This window comes from Crassostrea angulata, chromosome 3 (genome assembly GCF_025612915.1).
Source record: "Crassostrea angulata isolate pt1a10 chromosome 3, ASM2561291v2, whole genome shotgun sequence".
Classification (NCBI taxonomy): domain Eukaryota; kingdom Metazoa; phylum Mollusca; class Bivalvia; order Ostreida; family Ostreidae; genus Magallana; species Magallana angulata.
The window spans coordinates 14,300,427-14,317,609 of NC_069113.1; the positions used below are offsets into that span (position 1 = coordinate 14,300,427).

Genomic DNA, 17,183 nt, shown 5'->3' on the forward strand with positions numbered 1-17,183 from the left:
AGCAGCAATGCAGTTATTAAGAAGGTCGTTGAGTTATCTTACTGTAATGATCCTCCTGTGTTTCTCTTTTTAATTTTACTTTTGATGGTTTTCAGAACTTTGTTTGCTAAAGTAAGGGACTTAATCTGTAGCAATAAATTTGATTTTAAATTAAATTGATATAAATAAATAAAGATAGATAGATAGATAGATAGATAGATAGATAGATAGATAGATAGATAGATAGATATTATATATATATTTTTTTTTTATCAAGTAAGTCATTTAAATGGCAATGGATACATTTAGAATTTGGATACTGGAAACCAAACATCATATAAACTATTTAGCATAAAAGCAATACATATGTATATTTTGCATTAATTACATGAAATGTAAAAAATTATAGTCTCTCCCAAAATGTCTTTGATTCACATTATGCTTAATTACTTGATATTTATAAATACATCAAGTCTTAAACGCTGTAAATTCAAAAGAATTATTAATTTCCAAGAATTTCTCTTTTAAAAGTCCCCTCTGCCAAATCAGGTTTTAATACACGGCTAAAAACTGTGATGTCTGCGGGGATTTTGTATTGCAACAAACCCTGATGATAACGTTGAAAACACGTGCGAGGTATTCCGAATAATTTCCGAATGGAGAAAAGATGTAAACATTTCCCATTATAAATCTCTGTATGAAATATGTTTTCGTTCTTGTGATATTTTCCGAGGGAAAAATGATAATGATAATGTGTGAATGAAGTTATCTTGGACATTTGACCTTTTATTTTTTTCAATTGCACATCTATCAAAGGTATGTGTATTTTTATTAAAATCGTTCAAATGTACTGCATAAATATCTTGAGACAGATAATAGATACTAGTATTTATGTAGCGGTTAAGTTTGTGATGTTGTTGATAAACATCGTAATGTATTCATTTTGTTTGAGGCTGATTTTATAAAAATTATGTTTGCAGAAATCTTCATAAAATAGCTATTATTTTTACGTCTTGGCACATCACAAAACAAAAAGGATACAGTCATATTGTGCAAAAAGGCATGACAAGGCTATTTTTTTTTCATTTTATGCCACCATATTTTCAATTTATCATTCCAATTGTAGCCTACTTATGTTATAACAAATCATATATAAACGAATTTTTTTTGTTTTTGAATAGTGATAAGAAGAATCAATCAAATCAACTCTAAGTTAAAATTTAAATATCGTAAACGAAATATTTTTTTTTCATTTACATGTTATATCACAAAATTGCCAGTGTGCTATAGATTGGTTCAAGAAAAATCTAAATGGCTATTAAATATTTGTAAACATTTTTGAAAACATTAATCCATATGCATGAAATAAACTTGAAACTCTGATCTTAAGTGACACTTAAGTAAAGACACGATGATTTCAAGATCATACTATGATAATTTAGAGTCTTTATGCATTTTTTGAAATTTTGTTTTCCACATAAAATAGGCGCTAGTGTTTAAAATTTGTACCTTCTATGAGTAAACAATTGTACAAGATCAATATGAAAAAAAACCCTGAAACATTTTAGAATATAATTTTATTAATGAATATAATATTAATAGATAGTAATGTGTTTTTAGTCATGTTTTTGATAGATGATACATGTACATGTGACTATACGTGTAAGTATCTACACTTATTGCCTGGCGCGTGTGAGCTCATCCGATGGATGACAAAAAGGTGTAAAAGCATAATTATTTTTGTGCAGCTTTATTCTGGTATAAATCATAATGAAAGATGAAGTAAAATCTTGTAATCTTCTTTTAAGCAGATTTTTACTATCGTTGACCTTTCAACGCAAGTTTATTAAAAAACAATACTTGTAAATTTATTTATATCATCTAAACAGGAAAAAATCCGTTAATAAATAATATGTATAGATTTCAGCCCTTTTATGAGATAATCTTGAATAAGATTGATCCATAGCTAATTCTAATGCCATAATGCCATTAATGAAGACTTTATTTAATCGTTACGTACGTTTTGGTAAGGGAATTATTGGGGGGGGGGGGGGTAACGATTCTAAGTCTTGTATGAGCTACATATAAGTCACTTATATCAGCCCACGTCGTTTGTGGTATTCCATGAATTTTTTTTAGCTCCACTCCGCAAATCATGCATTAAAATAAGTTAACCCACATCAACGCTATATTTTTATCTCATTTATCATTATTAAAACGAAGAATAGATAGAATTACTGATCGTTTATGCATGTATAATCATATCATGTAATATCATTACATAATTTTAAATATGTTCTATCAGTCTTAACGGTTCATCTTTATTCGAGAAGTATGCTCCTCTCCTCTAGCAACTTCACTTCAAAAAACTAAAGGCCCTTGGGCCACTTTGCTCACCTTAGCAAAAATCAACTTTGCAGAGTCATATGCATATTAAATATATGGACGAAGTAGAAGAGAAGAAAGATTTTCACATTTTCCTCTATAAAGCCATAGTATATTAAACATTGAGGAGCCCTTTTTGTTTTGTCAGTGATCGTTGTTTCAACAATTATCATGAAGAAAAAATTTAAATTATATTAAAATGCTCTAAATAAATACATAATACAATAATATAATAAATTGAAGCATTGTATTTTTAATAGAATACTTATCCGCGATTTCATATATCCTTGAGCATTTAATAATTCAATTAATAAGAACCTTCTCTTTTGTAGGTTGGTTGCATAAAACACCGGTATCATCCCAATGCATACCTGTACATGGCCCCATCCTACCCTAGAATGTCATGATTTGAACAAACAGAAATCTTCACAATCCATAAAAAGTCCCAGCTTATGTGGTCAAATAGTTTTTGAAAAGATTGTTTTTGATTTTTTTTTTATCTAATTCAGTGTAAGAATTGGACCCGCCATTGTGGCTCCAACCTACCCCTGGGGATCATGATTAATGCAATATCTGAGGTGATTTCACTCTAGTTACAGTTTTTCTGGCCCACAAGTTACAGTTTTTCTGACCAAATGCTATTTGAGAAGATTAATTTTTATATATATATAATATATATATAATAATCCTTTGTATATATATATATATATACATATATAGTATATATAATCCTTTGTGAAAGTTCACCCCACCCCCCACCCCCATTGTGCACATCTGTACCCCCGGGGATAATGATTTGAACAAATTTGAATGTACATATCTACGTTGAAAAAACTCTGTATATTTTTTTTACATAAACATAAATAAATTTTGACGTGATTTTTTCCCCGAATATTTGAATAGAATAGCCTTATCATAACACTGCTTTACATTAAATAGCACAAACACAAAGTTGTGTAAATTGTCATTTATCAACTTGAATGACATTGAAAGGTTAATACTGTTACGTTCGTCTTTAGATATCACTTGTGCATTACTAATTTTAAGATACTTCTAACTTCGAACGCATTAGTGTCTGAAGGATAGTGTACATGTATACATAAGGTGTTAAAGTAATCAATAATGTTTATTCAGATTGTAGAATTGTCAGTAAATAATATTAAGAAGTGATATAGTATAAAATCATGTGGTCATTATGCATGTACATTCTTTTTTTAAAACATCAATAACCTGAAATGTTTTTCTGTACAGTAAAATATAATTAAAAAAGAGTTACCGCTTATTGCTGACGTTCTTCTTACCGTCAGTGCAAAATACATGTTATCAGGACATTTTGCTTTTCAGGTTGCCTTACCTACTGCAATAATTTGATGTATAGTAAACTGCGCAATTTTTATTGTAAAAATTGTCTGATCAGTTTTGTACGCTCATATGTTTGTAAAGGGTTACACATCCAATTATAAAACAATCATTTTCTGCATCATCCACGATACAAATATTTTAATTTCATACATAGACCTCAGCTGTTTGTCCATCAATTTTTGTCTTAGACCTGAGGAGCAAGTATGTCGACAAAGTATCAGATTAGTTAAAACATTTATTTTTTTTCATTCACCAATAAGGGTGTTCTCATGATCACAGAAAAGAAAAGAAAATTCTGTTGTGATCTATTACACAACCACTCAGTCACTTTTTCTCACGAGTAGCGTTTTTTTTTTAATGAAAAAAGTCTTTCAGGGAACAAATTCAGTGATAAACTAAACTTTGTATAGGAAGTGAGTAACACTTTATAGTGTAGAGTGTTTATGAATTATGAACGTGGGAGAGTTCTCAACACTTTTAATGAGAAAGTTTACATTTTAATATAGAGACAAGGAAATCTAAATGGACTAACGTGTAGCATGATATTATTTTTATCAAAATGTTTACACAATTGTATCATTGAAATACAGTTTTCTTTTTTCAGACAGTTTGAAAAGGAATTAAAAACTGTTCAAACACATATTTGCAATCCTCAACGAAACATACGGTATCTTATTTTCACAAACATTTCTGTACCATTTTAATTTGTTCCTAATAATTAGGCTTTCATTGATACTCAAATTGTTTATTTCATTATGACTTGATCTCGGGAAATAAAACATTGATCACAATTTCTGTCTAAACCTTATTATTGATAAGCGTGAACGCAGAGTATCCGGAATGAAAGCTTTAAAAAAAAATACGTCACGAGTTTTTGTGCCGTATATGTATAATATGTGCACCTGTTTTCAAAAGATGATTAATCAAACTGTGTTTGGAATCTAAACTTTCCAATTAAAAAATTTATCTTTTAAACAAACATCAGGGACAAAGTATCGTGCTGATATATGTATAAAGATTGTTTCATAGTTAAACATAAAAAAAAAAACAAGAATGAGCCCAGAAAACCAAATTGCAACAAAACGTTATGGAATTTCTTTTATGCGAAGCACAAGGGATTAATTGATAAGATTTGTAAAGAGGTGTAGTACGTCATTAACAATAAAACCTGTGAGCACTTATTTTGAAGAATAAATATACTCTGTTTTCAAGAATAAGAGTGATCTTACTGGAATTTTTTTTTTGAAATTGTGTTATTGAAACTCGAAATTAAAACATTCAGCTAGTTTAACAACGTCTAATGATTGTTGTCACGAATGGTTTTCATTCTACATGTAATGCCTCTTTTAAAAAAATCTTTATAATATACATTATCTTATCAAAAGTGTTACAACTGATAAAACACAGGATGTTAATAATGATCGTGGAAGAGCTGCTGACAATTTTAATTTGATCCACATCATTCATTTAAATAGAGACGAGGAAAATTGAACAAAGAGACTAAACGTGCTTCTTCTTATAAACACAAAATGGTTATCTTTAATTAATAAACATGATGTAGCATCCCTTATTTGATTCTAAACATGTATTTGTATTTTTTCCCAATAAAATATATTTAATCAGCATTGCGATTGAATAATTTGTTTTATCAAAATAAGATATACATGGTAACTCCTGTTTCTAAGAATACATCAGTAGGCATGAATGAAGTGTCAGAGCACGTTTAGCAAAAACCTTCCTTTATTGAAAGTCATGAGGCACTTAGGTATGACTATAGCTCTTGTTGTTAAACACACGCCATCATTAAGCCGAGTTTAAAATCGCTTTTCAAATGAGTTTTAGAATAACTAAATTACCATTATATGCTATTCTCTCTCTCTCTCTCTCTCTCTCTCTCTCTCTCTCTCTCTCTCTCTCTCTCTCTCTCTCTTATACCTATTACTTAAACAGCAAAGGTAAAAACATAATTTTAGTTTCATATTTCAATGGTATCGTTTTTAAATACTCAAGGATAATACACAATACGAAATGAAATATATGTTTACAAGTACAACACTTTGCATCCCTGAATCCAGGGAGGGGTGCATACGTGTACTCTAAACGCTCAAAAATAGGTTCACTTCCTTTGAGAATCATTTTTCAAAACTTTTTACACCTTTTTATGATCATGTTGATGTGTAAACTACCATAAAAATATGTGCATGAACTGTAAAATTCCGCCTAATCCATAAACAGCAATGAGTACGACCTTTCTGCATATATGTACATGTATGAAATGCTGGATGCAGAGAATTTTTTGATATTATGTGTACGATTTTAACCAATAAATTCGATTCGTAGATGTACTTTCAAAGAAATTTACGATCCCAATCAGAATCCCCATAATATTCAACTTGCAATATTTTGCATTTCCAAACATGGCAAACTTCATGTTAAGACAGTATTTAAGCAGAAGATGAAAAATCTGTTATACTGTATGAATTGAATTTATCATTATTTAATTGTACTGTCAAATGAACAGTATGACAGTTCTTAATGTCACCTAATATCGTTCGAACAAAAAATTAGGAAAAATAATTCAGTACATGCTTTTGGAGTAACAAAAATAATTTTTTTGGCTTTGTTGGGAGTCTACGTTTCCAACTAATTTTGTGATCACTTAAGTGTAAATTTCATTTTTGTCAATAGTAATTTTCAATATAAACATTGTATGTAACCATTTAATTTATCGAATTATCGGAGAGATTTTAAGTCGCACAAAGAATTACCAAATCGCAATTTTAACAAGAAATAAATTCTGAAAAATACAGCTCATAATGCTTTTAGAGATATTATCTGTTTTAATTGGATGTCTTATTTTGTATAAACAAAACAGTTGTATTAGTTTGTCATTAATTCTTTTTGTATATTACAATGCATTACATTTTTTATCGGACGAAGTAGACATGTTTGTAAGTTATCCATGTTCAAAGGGAAGCAAACCTTATCGAACTGTTGGACCTATTACTTAAGAAACCAAGACATCAATATATTATAAATTATAAAATCTTTTATTATATTACAGTTTATAAAATATCAACCAAGCGAGCATAGCTGTACATAAATTGAACACCTTACACTGTATTTAACCATCATCAAATTCATATGGATCATCATGCAGTTTTACAAAGGATACATATCTTATTCAGAATGCTAGAATATATTTCACAGGGATACATTTCGTCAAATGGATCATCATGCTTTTTTTTTTTTTAATAAAGGATACATATTTTATTCAGAATACTACAATATATCTCAAAGGGATAGTTTTCGTCAAGTGGCTACAATATAATTCATAGGGATAGATTTCGTCAAGTGGTAGTTTTCTGAGTATTTCCATCTCATAGTCATCAACCCAGTTGCTGTTCTTGGCGATATAAAAGTTATAAAAATCTTGGACATCATATTATCTGTCATAAAACTAGCATACTTTTTTTTTTTTTTTTTTTTTTACAGAAAAACAAGGTTACATGCCATTTAAGACCTTCGATTTATACCTTTATCATCTAATCGATCCCTTGAGTAGATTAATCAATGATGGGTCCTAATGTAGTATTCGGGATGTCGTTTGTTCTTACATTAATACTCCTGATCAGTTTCTCCAGAACACTTCTACAAGGGATAAAACATGCCTGGCATTTATATATGTACTTGTTAATTTATTACCGGAAACATTTAAATAACAGTTCAATGGATATCATTGTTGAGCAAGAGTGTACGTAACTTACTGCATAGCCTCCTCTTCCTCCTCTTTTTCGTTTTCCTGTGCTTGCAATTGGTTACTGAGTAATTCTAGTGCTTTAGTGGCTTTTCTAGCAACATTTTGCTGTCATTAAAAGAAAATTACTTTAACTTGATTCGGGATTGGTTCACCCCCCTCCCCCCAAAAAAAAAAAATTAAAAAAATTGTTGTCCATATTTTTTAAATAATAAAATCATAATTGAAGTTGTGCTAACAGAGTTACCATCAAAACTTTAATTTCGGGTTTGATGTCTCCTGGTGTTAAATCTTGAAGCGCAATTTGTGCTGAGATCCAGGGTAGAAAATCTGTTTCTTTTTCCATGTAATTCAACAGGTTCATGACAACAGACAAGTTCAAAAGTTGAAATCTGGAACAGTTCATCCCCAGTATTTCAATTTTTTGTCATACACTTTTATCTGTATGCATTTTATACACATACATATATAGATAATTTACATACCGTATAAAAGTAATGGCATCATTCAGCAAATTCGCTCTATCTCCCGGTGAAAATATCTAAAAATACAACAATATCAAATATTAAAAGCTTGATAATCGCAATGAATAGTATAGTGCTGACAAGTGATATAAACTTAAAACCGGTCTTTCATTCTGCAAATCATAATACGGTGGTTGTACAATAATGATGAAATTGATAATAAGAAAAAAGAATGGTTGAAATGGTGCCAGCATTTAGTGCTAATGTGGCAATATGGTGGTAAAGATGATTATTTTGATGTTATAGATCAACGTTCCGTCGGCAATTGAACATGTTCGTGATACTAATGTTAACAATGCTCTGGTGAAAGTTGCAATAATGTTGATCATGCGGGTGTGATAGTTGTATTGATTTTAATAATGCTGTGATGGATAGTGGTTCTAATGTTAATCATGCTATGGTGATAGTAGTACTGATGTTGATCATCATGTGGTGATAGTTGTTTTTATCTTGATCATTCTGTTGTTATTGTGAATTGGTCATGCTGTGATGGATGTAATTTCTGAATTTTGCCAAAAGTGGTACTGTGAGGGTTGTAATGATCCTAGTGATCATGAAATAGTGGACATATCTGATAGTGTTAACGATGGTTGAAAATGAAGATGTAACTTCATCTGATTAGGGTTTGAATATTGTTTGTTGAATATTGGTTGTAATTTTTATGGCAGTGTGATGACAGCAATGAAATTGTGTATTTTTTTGCTCACAAAGGAGATGCTGATAGCCTTGCTCTTGTGGTTTGATGCTTTTGTGTTGAAACGAATATGTGTTGGAGTTAAGATTATGATAATTACATGTTTTAAGCATTTGTAATCGAAATTTACCTCATGATTTATCATAAGCTGATCAGTAATTGCTTTCCAAGATTCGGGGTCATAGTTCACCCTGTAATATCCATCATCTCTATAGTTACCTTTTACGAGTTTGAAATGACCGCTTATATTGATGATCGCTGCAAAAATAATCAATGTGAAGTAATTAAGTAAGAAGGCGATGACATTTGCGATAGGTATGGCACACCAAATTCACAAAAGTGAGTTAATCAGAGTTTCACAATCAAAATATCTATATAACAGTTGTTATCTATAATTTACGGACAGAAAACTATAGTATACGAAGTTAATCTATTTTTTACATCTGTAAACCATAGTTAACGCATTCATTTGTGTTTGAGAAGTGTAAAACTAAAACTAACACTAAAATAACTATTTGCAATTGCAAAACATAGATTGTCTGATAAATATAGTTTCAAGAGTGTGAAACCATGATTATCAACTCTTAACCATAGTTAACGAATGCAAATTATAGTTTACAGATGCTAATCTGTATTTATCAGCAAAATCTATTGTTAACATTATTTGAAGACAAATAAACTTAGATAATATGTTACAGCCATTAAATATGGTTTTGCGGATAAAAAAAAACGGATCGTTAATTATGGTTAACGAACCGTTCACTATAGTTTACGAACCGTAAAAATATAGTTAATAATAAACATTTGTTCACTAAAAAACTATAGTTCGTTAAATATAGTTTGTGGATCGTAAACAATAACTAGTTGTTTAAATTACCTGTTTCCTCACGTAGCAATACGATATTTCTTGAAAAATTTCCATGTTGGTCCAGTATTCCGTATTGAATGGGAATAGACCATCTGGAAAAGAAATTATTAAAGATGAAGAATTTTTTTAAAATGAAATAAAATTCAAGTAATAATATTACCAAGGAAATTTAAGCTTAAACATGTGTTGATAATACCTTGGTGTAGTACGGCTGAACGTGGTGTTCATCAAGATAAAAGGTTCTTGCGATATAACGACCTCGGAGTGGTTTTGATGGATAGTTACAAGAGGATAAGCCCTCTCCTCCATCCAAGTCTTCATGACAGCTTTCAGGTCTATCGCATCTTCAGAAGACTAGAAAATCCAACACATGTACATAAAAATCCTTGGTCGCCATAGCAACTTAATTTTTTCATCATTTATTTTAGTTTAAATGCAATATAACTTACGTTTGATAAAGCTTGCCATAAATCATCGCTGACTACATTGCTATATTTGTTCTGGTTTAGGTAATTGTTTATTCCAGTCATAAATGCATTTTCACCAAGCAAGCCTCTGACCATGCGAACGATTGAAGCTCCCTAAAATTAATAAAGTAAGTTTAGAAAACAGCAAATTATTTCGATAAGGAGGTGGTGTAAAGATGTCGACATATAATCAAATTTTACATACTTTAGAATAAGTCACACGGTCAAATATTCTTTTATCAGGAACAGAGACTGGTTGATCTAAAACTCGAGTATTTTTGGAGTCTTCTTCTCTCATTGACTCTATTTTCTCAATAAAATATTCTTCCTACAATAAAACAATCGAAATTAAATGAAAAGAAGTTATGTGTGATGATTCTCATGTGTCTTTCATTTGAAAATGAAATAAAAAGAGAGTACCATGTGCAATTTGTGATTGAATGCATGGACTCCTAAATATTGCATGAAAGTAGTGAGTCCCTCGTTCAGCCAGAGATCATCCCACCATGCCATGGTTACTATGTTACCAAACCACTGAAATAGACTTTATATTCTTCATTCAGAAATGTGAAATTCAAATAATTTCTGTACTTGATGGTTCATAAATCACTATTATAATAGTAAAGGGTAAGATTGGGATAATAAAAATCAGAGACAAAGATTTATGATCGGTGTCAGATCACTTAGGGAGGCTAGATGGTCGACAAATTATCCATCAGGTTTACCTAAAACATATAAATAGGAAATTTTCTGAAACCACTATTTAATTTTAAAAAATTAATTAAAACATTTTAGCTTTAAAATTTAAGCATTTCATATACCATTTCATATACCATTGGTTTGAACATATTTTATTGTAATTATAATATTCAGCGGCTTTGAATTAGAGTGCTGAAACCTCGTTTCTCATCCTTGACTTTGGTACATAGCTATCCATTTAAAGGATTTGTTTAAGTCTAACAATGGCCATGACCATCTATTTTTAAAAAAAATCATATACTGTCGAAATCAACAACATTTAATAGTTCAACTTAATCCACAGCGTCTGGATTAAAACAAAACTCCAAATTAAATAGACTTGTCTCTTTGTTATAACAATCCTAGCAAGTCCAATTAATCTATTTAAATCCAGACGTTGTTGAACTACGCGAGGCTCGGCGAGTGAATATATACATCATTTCAACGAGTTTGAAAAAGCAAAGATTACGCAATTGTAGATGTTCAATTAATATGATTTACGATTTCATTTATATTATGAGTCCTTTGAAACAGTCCCTGTAATGATAATGCCATTTTTGGCAAATCGATGATGCAACGTTGTGTTATGCGGTTATTGTAATCTTGCGCATTGCAATTTAGTACGTCATTTGGGAGACAAACATAGCTGTTATGATATTAAGCCTCTCTGAAATGGAGATTAAAATAATTTTTTAATCTCTAAATATTTTAACTTAAAGCTTAATAATCTATAATTAAATGGAAATACTGAAGGTATGAATAGTCAAGTTTGTAGACACAAAGTTGTGATTGCTCGTTAGTTTTAATTAACTCGAACGAGAAACAATTTTTCGGTAGGCTTTATTACTGGTGTTGAATATACAAGAAAATCTTTGTAAATATGCAACTGAAGCGTTGAAACGAGGGTTTGTGTCAAAAATAGTTCGGACCGGAAGTATTTGATAAAGCGTCACCCGATTAATAAAGCAAAAGTTTATCATACCATTACGTATGATATGAAAATACGTAAATGATAATGACATTTGAAAACCAAATGTATTGTATCGTTATGATAGTGGTGATATATACAACCTGATGAGCAATTTCGTGAGCTACAACTAATGCCGATAAATGCTTCTTTTGAAATCCAGAGTTAATTGGCATAACTAGATATTGTCTTTTATAAGTGATCAACCCCCAGTTTTCCATCGCTTCTACTTTGAGGTCAGGAACAGCAATCATGTCTACAAAATCAATTTCATTATAATCATACTCTGTCATTTATAATGATTAAAACGAATAACTCCATTTAAACAATTTTCAACAAGACCAATTGTTTTCTTCTCAACAAAAAGAAAGGAATTTTCAACGCTTTATAATCTGTAAGGCTATATTGTATCTATAAAGAAATGTGTTTTCTAATGAATTAATATTTGCTCCCGTTTTTAGAATAGAAACGTTGATGAAACTTTAATTTAAAGAGAACAATAATAATTAACAAAGCGATAGGTCTCAGTGACCGACAGTCGACCCACCCATCCCCTTTCAAATAAAAAGAAAAAAAGAATACCAAGATTAGGTTGTGGGTATGATACTTCAAACAAGGTGCTAAAGTAATCTAGAATTGTCACACCAGCATCCAAAGAGAAATCCACTGTTTCTATTTGACTTGTAGGAGCATAGTATACTGTTATCTAGAGGAAAAAACAAATAAAAGCTTTAAAAAAAAACATGCAATTCTTCCTATAAAAAAGGCATGAAGGGCCTGAGAGTCGACTTGCTATTCACATCTTATAAATTTTTTTAGCAACACATTTAATTTTGTTTCTTTTTTTTTTTACCAAACTAGTGAAAATCATTGCCCTCGCCGAGTCAGGGGTTCAGACCTTTGGGCAGGGTAAATATTGGACATAAAGTTAATTTGCAATTAATCATAGAAAATATTTTTCTCTACTCCTATATAAATTTGAGAAAAGCTAAATGCATGGTTATCATGTTCATAAAACTCAATTCTAAAATATATATTTGAAAATATACTAGTTGTGTTTAAATTCATCGGTTGAAAGATCTATATAGATAAATTAAATTCATTTTGTATTAATACTTTTCTTGATTTGACCTTAGCTATATTTCATTTGAGTAGATTTTATGATTATGAATTAAGTTCTTCGGACTGTCATCACTTTGTACATCATTTAAAAAATAATTTTCTTATTTTTATATTATCTCTGAAGTTTTATAACTAGCTGATATTATATAAAATTGATGTAATGTTATTCTAAAATTAGGACAATTTGTCTTCCATTTTTCTCGCAGTAAATAGCGAAATTTAAACTGACTAGATTCCCTTACCTTTTTTTAAATTTCACCATTCTAAACTATTTGATATTTCTTGCCGTGATTGTTCGTACGGCATTAACAACGTGGTATAAACAGGTCTATTGGTTGAACATTTTGTTAAAGTTAACTAGAAAGCATGGTCGACATTCTTCGATTAAATTCAGGCCGTTGTTTTTTTTATTAAGAAAGAATAGCTTGTACTGCTTCTAAAGAAACGTTTCTTGTTTTCAGTGGGTCATTCTCTCTCATCATAAGCATTTCATTCCCTCTTATCAATTTCCTAAAACTAATGTTTTTTATGTAACTTTGGACATGTGTCTCGATCTTCGACATCTCGATGTGATCATTCAGTGTTAAAGTACCAATTTATTTCTAATCGGATGTTTTTACATTTAATTCAAAAATAAAAAATCCTAAGATATATTTGCGGTACATAAAAAGGGAATAATGCTCATAATTCACCCGTTAATTGCTATCAACACATCCGGTCTCGGTGTCCAACTGACATTCTTTGCCAAACCTGTCAACCAGGGCTACCGCTATTGTTTCTTGTTTGATTGACAAGAAGTATGTAGTTGATCTTAATCCAGGTAAGTTTTAAGGGAAGGTGACATAAAGTCGGGTCTTTGACAAAACAAAGATAATTGAGCAATATTTCTAATTTTGCATTTAAACTGAAGCAGACTATGTGTAAATTCAAATACTCTTCAGTTTAATGTTTATGCCTCAATAGAATTCCTTTATTTAAAGATTTACAACTGTTTTTGCACGCTTAAATTTTGAAAGTTCATCTTTATATAAAACAAAACTACGCATACTTACATTCACCCCTGATTTTGAGAGCTTGGACTTTCCTTCAAATTCACAAACCGCAAATGCAACTAAGTAAGTGCTCATTTTTACACTTTGTTGAAATGTGTCAAGCATCAGATTTTCTCCAAACGGTATGGAATGTACACGTGGCATGTTGAAGAGAGAGATGAACTTTTTCTCCCTGACAATCGACATCGAAAAATTGGCTTTCAGAGCGGGCTCGTCGAAGCAAGGAAACGCCCTCCTGGCGTCTATAGGTTCAAACAGAGTGGAAGCTGTATATCTAAGTGAAAAAAAACATGAGTATTAAAGAAATCATATCACTTTTCAGGTAAAAGTTCGATATTTATTTATTGCATAACATACAAGGTACGAGTACCTTACAATGAAGTTTGAATCGACGTAATTCGATAAATAAAACCCGTCTCCATTTATGGTCAGTATCCCATCAAATACGATGGTAATTATAATTTCGGCATCTTTCGGAATGGCATCTTCCATTATAAGATAAAGTTGATTAGTATCGTTTTTCATCTGCAAACGAACTTCTTTTTGCTCATTGGAAGGGATTGTCGTCAGTGTTGTCTGAGAAATTACCAAATCTTTGGAATGCAGTACAATAAAGTTCGTTGTTTCTCGAATTACGCATTTGATTTCCACCTTTCCCGAGAACATAAATTCCGTAAGATTGGGATGGAGAAAAATATCGTATTCCAATGGAATAACTGATTGTGGAAGTCGGGTGTTATTCCAAAGAAATCCCTCTGACGCTTCTCGGTTCAAAGAGGACAGAGATTCGGAAGATACATTTCGATTCGCCAAAAAGGCAAGAATTGGTTTTAACTCACAATGGTAGCACATAAACATAAGTAAAATGAATGTGTTCATGACTGTCTTTGTAAAAGATAAAAATCAAAATTATCCTAATACATAGTGGAGTCATGACTCTTATATTCTACTCTATCTAATGGTGAAAATAATTTTCAGCATTTTGGACAATTTATGTCATTCTCAATTTCAGTTGGAAATTAATGTTAAATTTGTAGCATTCTGGTCGAAATTTAACACTTTTATGATAATTTTATCTTTTTTAACAACAGTTCCCAAGCAATGATAATATCATCGTCCAACTTAGAGTAATGGTAAATGAACTATAGAAAAATGTTAAACTGCATGACGCTATCTACTAGAGTAATTTCTCCGAGTATTATACTTAATTGCTATATTTATCATAAAGTCATGAAATAAAAGACAGAAGCCTCATCCATAGATTATGTCCTAGTTTTAGGAATTTATATTATATTTTATATAGCATGAATATATTTCTTAATTTCAACTGGAACCAAATAAAAGACACATACAAATTTAAAACTGTTTTTGGGAAAATGTTGAAGTAATTTTCTGAGAGATTACTGTTATGGTTTAGTCATCAATGCGTTTCAATGCTTGCAATTATTAACCTTTTTACAGCCATAAAATTATGTCATGTAATCAGTTACAATAATCTTTCTAGCTAGTTAACACATACTCAATTTAATTTTGACCAAAAACTTGCATGTCTCTTGTACATTACATGATAGCATTTCAAGTCCTGAAGTATCATTAAACTGTATTTTCAGAAATTGTCTTAACATACATGTATTAGAAAACAAAACCATATCATTACCTTTATGCTCTTGTAAAAACCATTAAAACATAACCATAATAAGAGGAAATCACAACACTTAAAAACAATATTTCCTCTCCATTTCACAACGATGAAAACAATTATAATACATAGCCAGAAACATCAAATTCTTTTAATATCACAGACAACAAAATATTTCAACAAATCAAATAAAAAAAAGATTGCATAGTAAATGCTATGCGTCCAAGTGTGAACGAACTTATTAAGAATGTTCCTGTTTTGAAACAGAAGGTAGATTTTCTTTCAATATATGCTCTCAAATTCAAAATTCAACTCCCATGAAAAAACAACAAATCATCTTGAACACATGTCTGTATAAACTTAAAAGTTATGTTTTCTATTTTCAACAGAAAATAATAAATTCAATATTATGTCTATTAAGCCCCTTTCTCAATTGGCACATGAACACTTTACAACACTTTGCGATTGGAATTTTTTGGCTTCGCATACATTTCACGAGCTATTGCATTCGTTGCATGTACACTATTCAGAAGCTACCGAATGCGATCCAAATTATTACAACGCACGAATATTAGTACTAACGTTTCACAACGTTTTGTGTATTCGCAATCAAGAGCGAGTTCTTAAAATGAATTGCAGCTGTTTATGCATCTGTTGTGCGATTATGAGGCTGTTGCTTAACGTGTCTCATATAGTTTTGTAACGTTTTACTACAACAAGATTTATCAGTTTCAATGCTTTGCCACAAGTAAACACTGTACACAGAGTTATTTTCGCCCTGTGACATTTTCGCTTCTACTGACGATGGCTCGTTTTGAATTCGCCCCAACAATTTTGTAGTAAAAGAGAGATAAGATGAGGCATTGAAATTCGCCAAACCTTAACCCGCTAACTAACAAAAATAACGAAAAGAGCGAAATTAAAACGGGGGCAAATATTTTTCTTATACAGTATGCTTTGTATATTAAGCATATCTGTTTCAGACTACAATTGACCTTAATTTTGGTTGTTGCTTTTGTTTTCTTTAAGGGCAGTATCTTCTGTTGTATTCAACCATTTCTACTGAAGAGTGACGGAAACGGGCGGTACATGTATAGATATCCCATCTGACTCGCACGGGCATTCGTGCAATGTAACGCATGAACGAAAGAGCGCCGCTCGGCCAATTGCATTGGTGCACGTCCAATCGTCCGATTATCTGGTCATTCGTGCGATCCTATTGCATTATCACACAGCACTCGCTTTCATTGTACATCAGTCGCATATCAACGCAAGATTTATAGCAAGATTCACTGCATTTACATCGCAGAACGGCGCTTTGAATCGTGCGAGTTTTGTATGAGTACTTTTTCATTTGCAAATACCTTGTGAACAGTTCACGACCCATATCTGATATTTTCAGTCGCACGAATATTTTGTAGCCCTGCTCGTGCGTCAATTGTGAAAGGGACTGAAGACGCTTTTAAATTTAATTTTTAGGTATTCTTGTGTAAAAAACAAAACGTTCCATTTCAATTTGTTGTGATATTTTTAAGAATCACGAAGAAATATGAATGAAACTGTACCTAGTTCTTTTGAATTCAAACCTAAAAAAGTAAAAATATAAATGTCATCTGTTGCAATGAGATT

At 31.0% G+C, this 17,183-nt stretch overlaps 1 protein-coding gene across 2 annotated transcripts; it reads right to left on the reverse strand.

Annotated features, from left to right (window-relative positions):
• Window positions 1–6,966: 6,966 nt before the first annotated feature.
• On the reverse strand, window positions 6,967–15,522 carry LOC128177646 (endoplasmic reticulum aminopeptidase 1-like). Of its 2 annotated transcripts, none has more exons than XM_052844445.1 (14): window positions 14,286–15,522; window positions 13,916–14,189; window positions 12,324–12,447; window positions 11,846–11,997; window positions 10,457–10,570; window positions 10,242–10,364; window positions 10,019–10,150; window positions 9,766–9,923; window positions 9,579–9,661; window positions 8,832–8,959; window positions 7,969–8,024; window positions 7,731–7,875; window positions 7,494–7,591; window positions 6,967–7,377 (listed from the first exon to the last, which is right to left on the reverse strand). In XM_052844445.1, the coding sequence occupies exons 1-14, from the start codon at window positions 14,792–14,794 to the stop codon at window positions 7,293–7,295; spliced, it is 2,181 nt and encodes a 726-aa protein (XP_052700405.1). In that variant the 5' UTR covers window positions 14,795–15,522; the 3' UTR covers window positions 6,967–7,292. The 2 variants fall into 2 exon arrangements, with proteins under 2 accessions (XP_052700405.1, XP_052700404.1); XM_052844444.1 differs by having other exon boundaries at window positions 7,731–7,881.
• Between the last annotated feature and the right edge of the window lie 1,661 nt (window positions 15,523–17,183).

Bases quoted from the DNA above. Each gene is read 5' to 3' on its own strand.
- LOC128177646 (XM_052844444.1), bottom strand. From the start codon at position 14,794: ATGAACACATTCATTTTACTTATGTTTATGTGCTACCATTGTGAGTTA. The intron at 7,592-7,730 runs GTAACTCTGTTA...TTTTAATGACAG, and splicing joins CCGAAATTAAAGTTTTGATG to CAAAATGTTGCTAGAAAAGC. The intron at 7,378-7,493 runs GTAAGTTACGTA...TATCCCTTGTAG, and splicing joins GAGGAAGAGGAGGCTATGCA to AAGTGTTCTGGAGAAACTGA.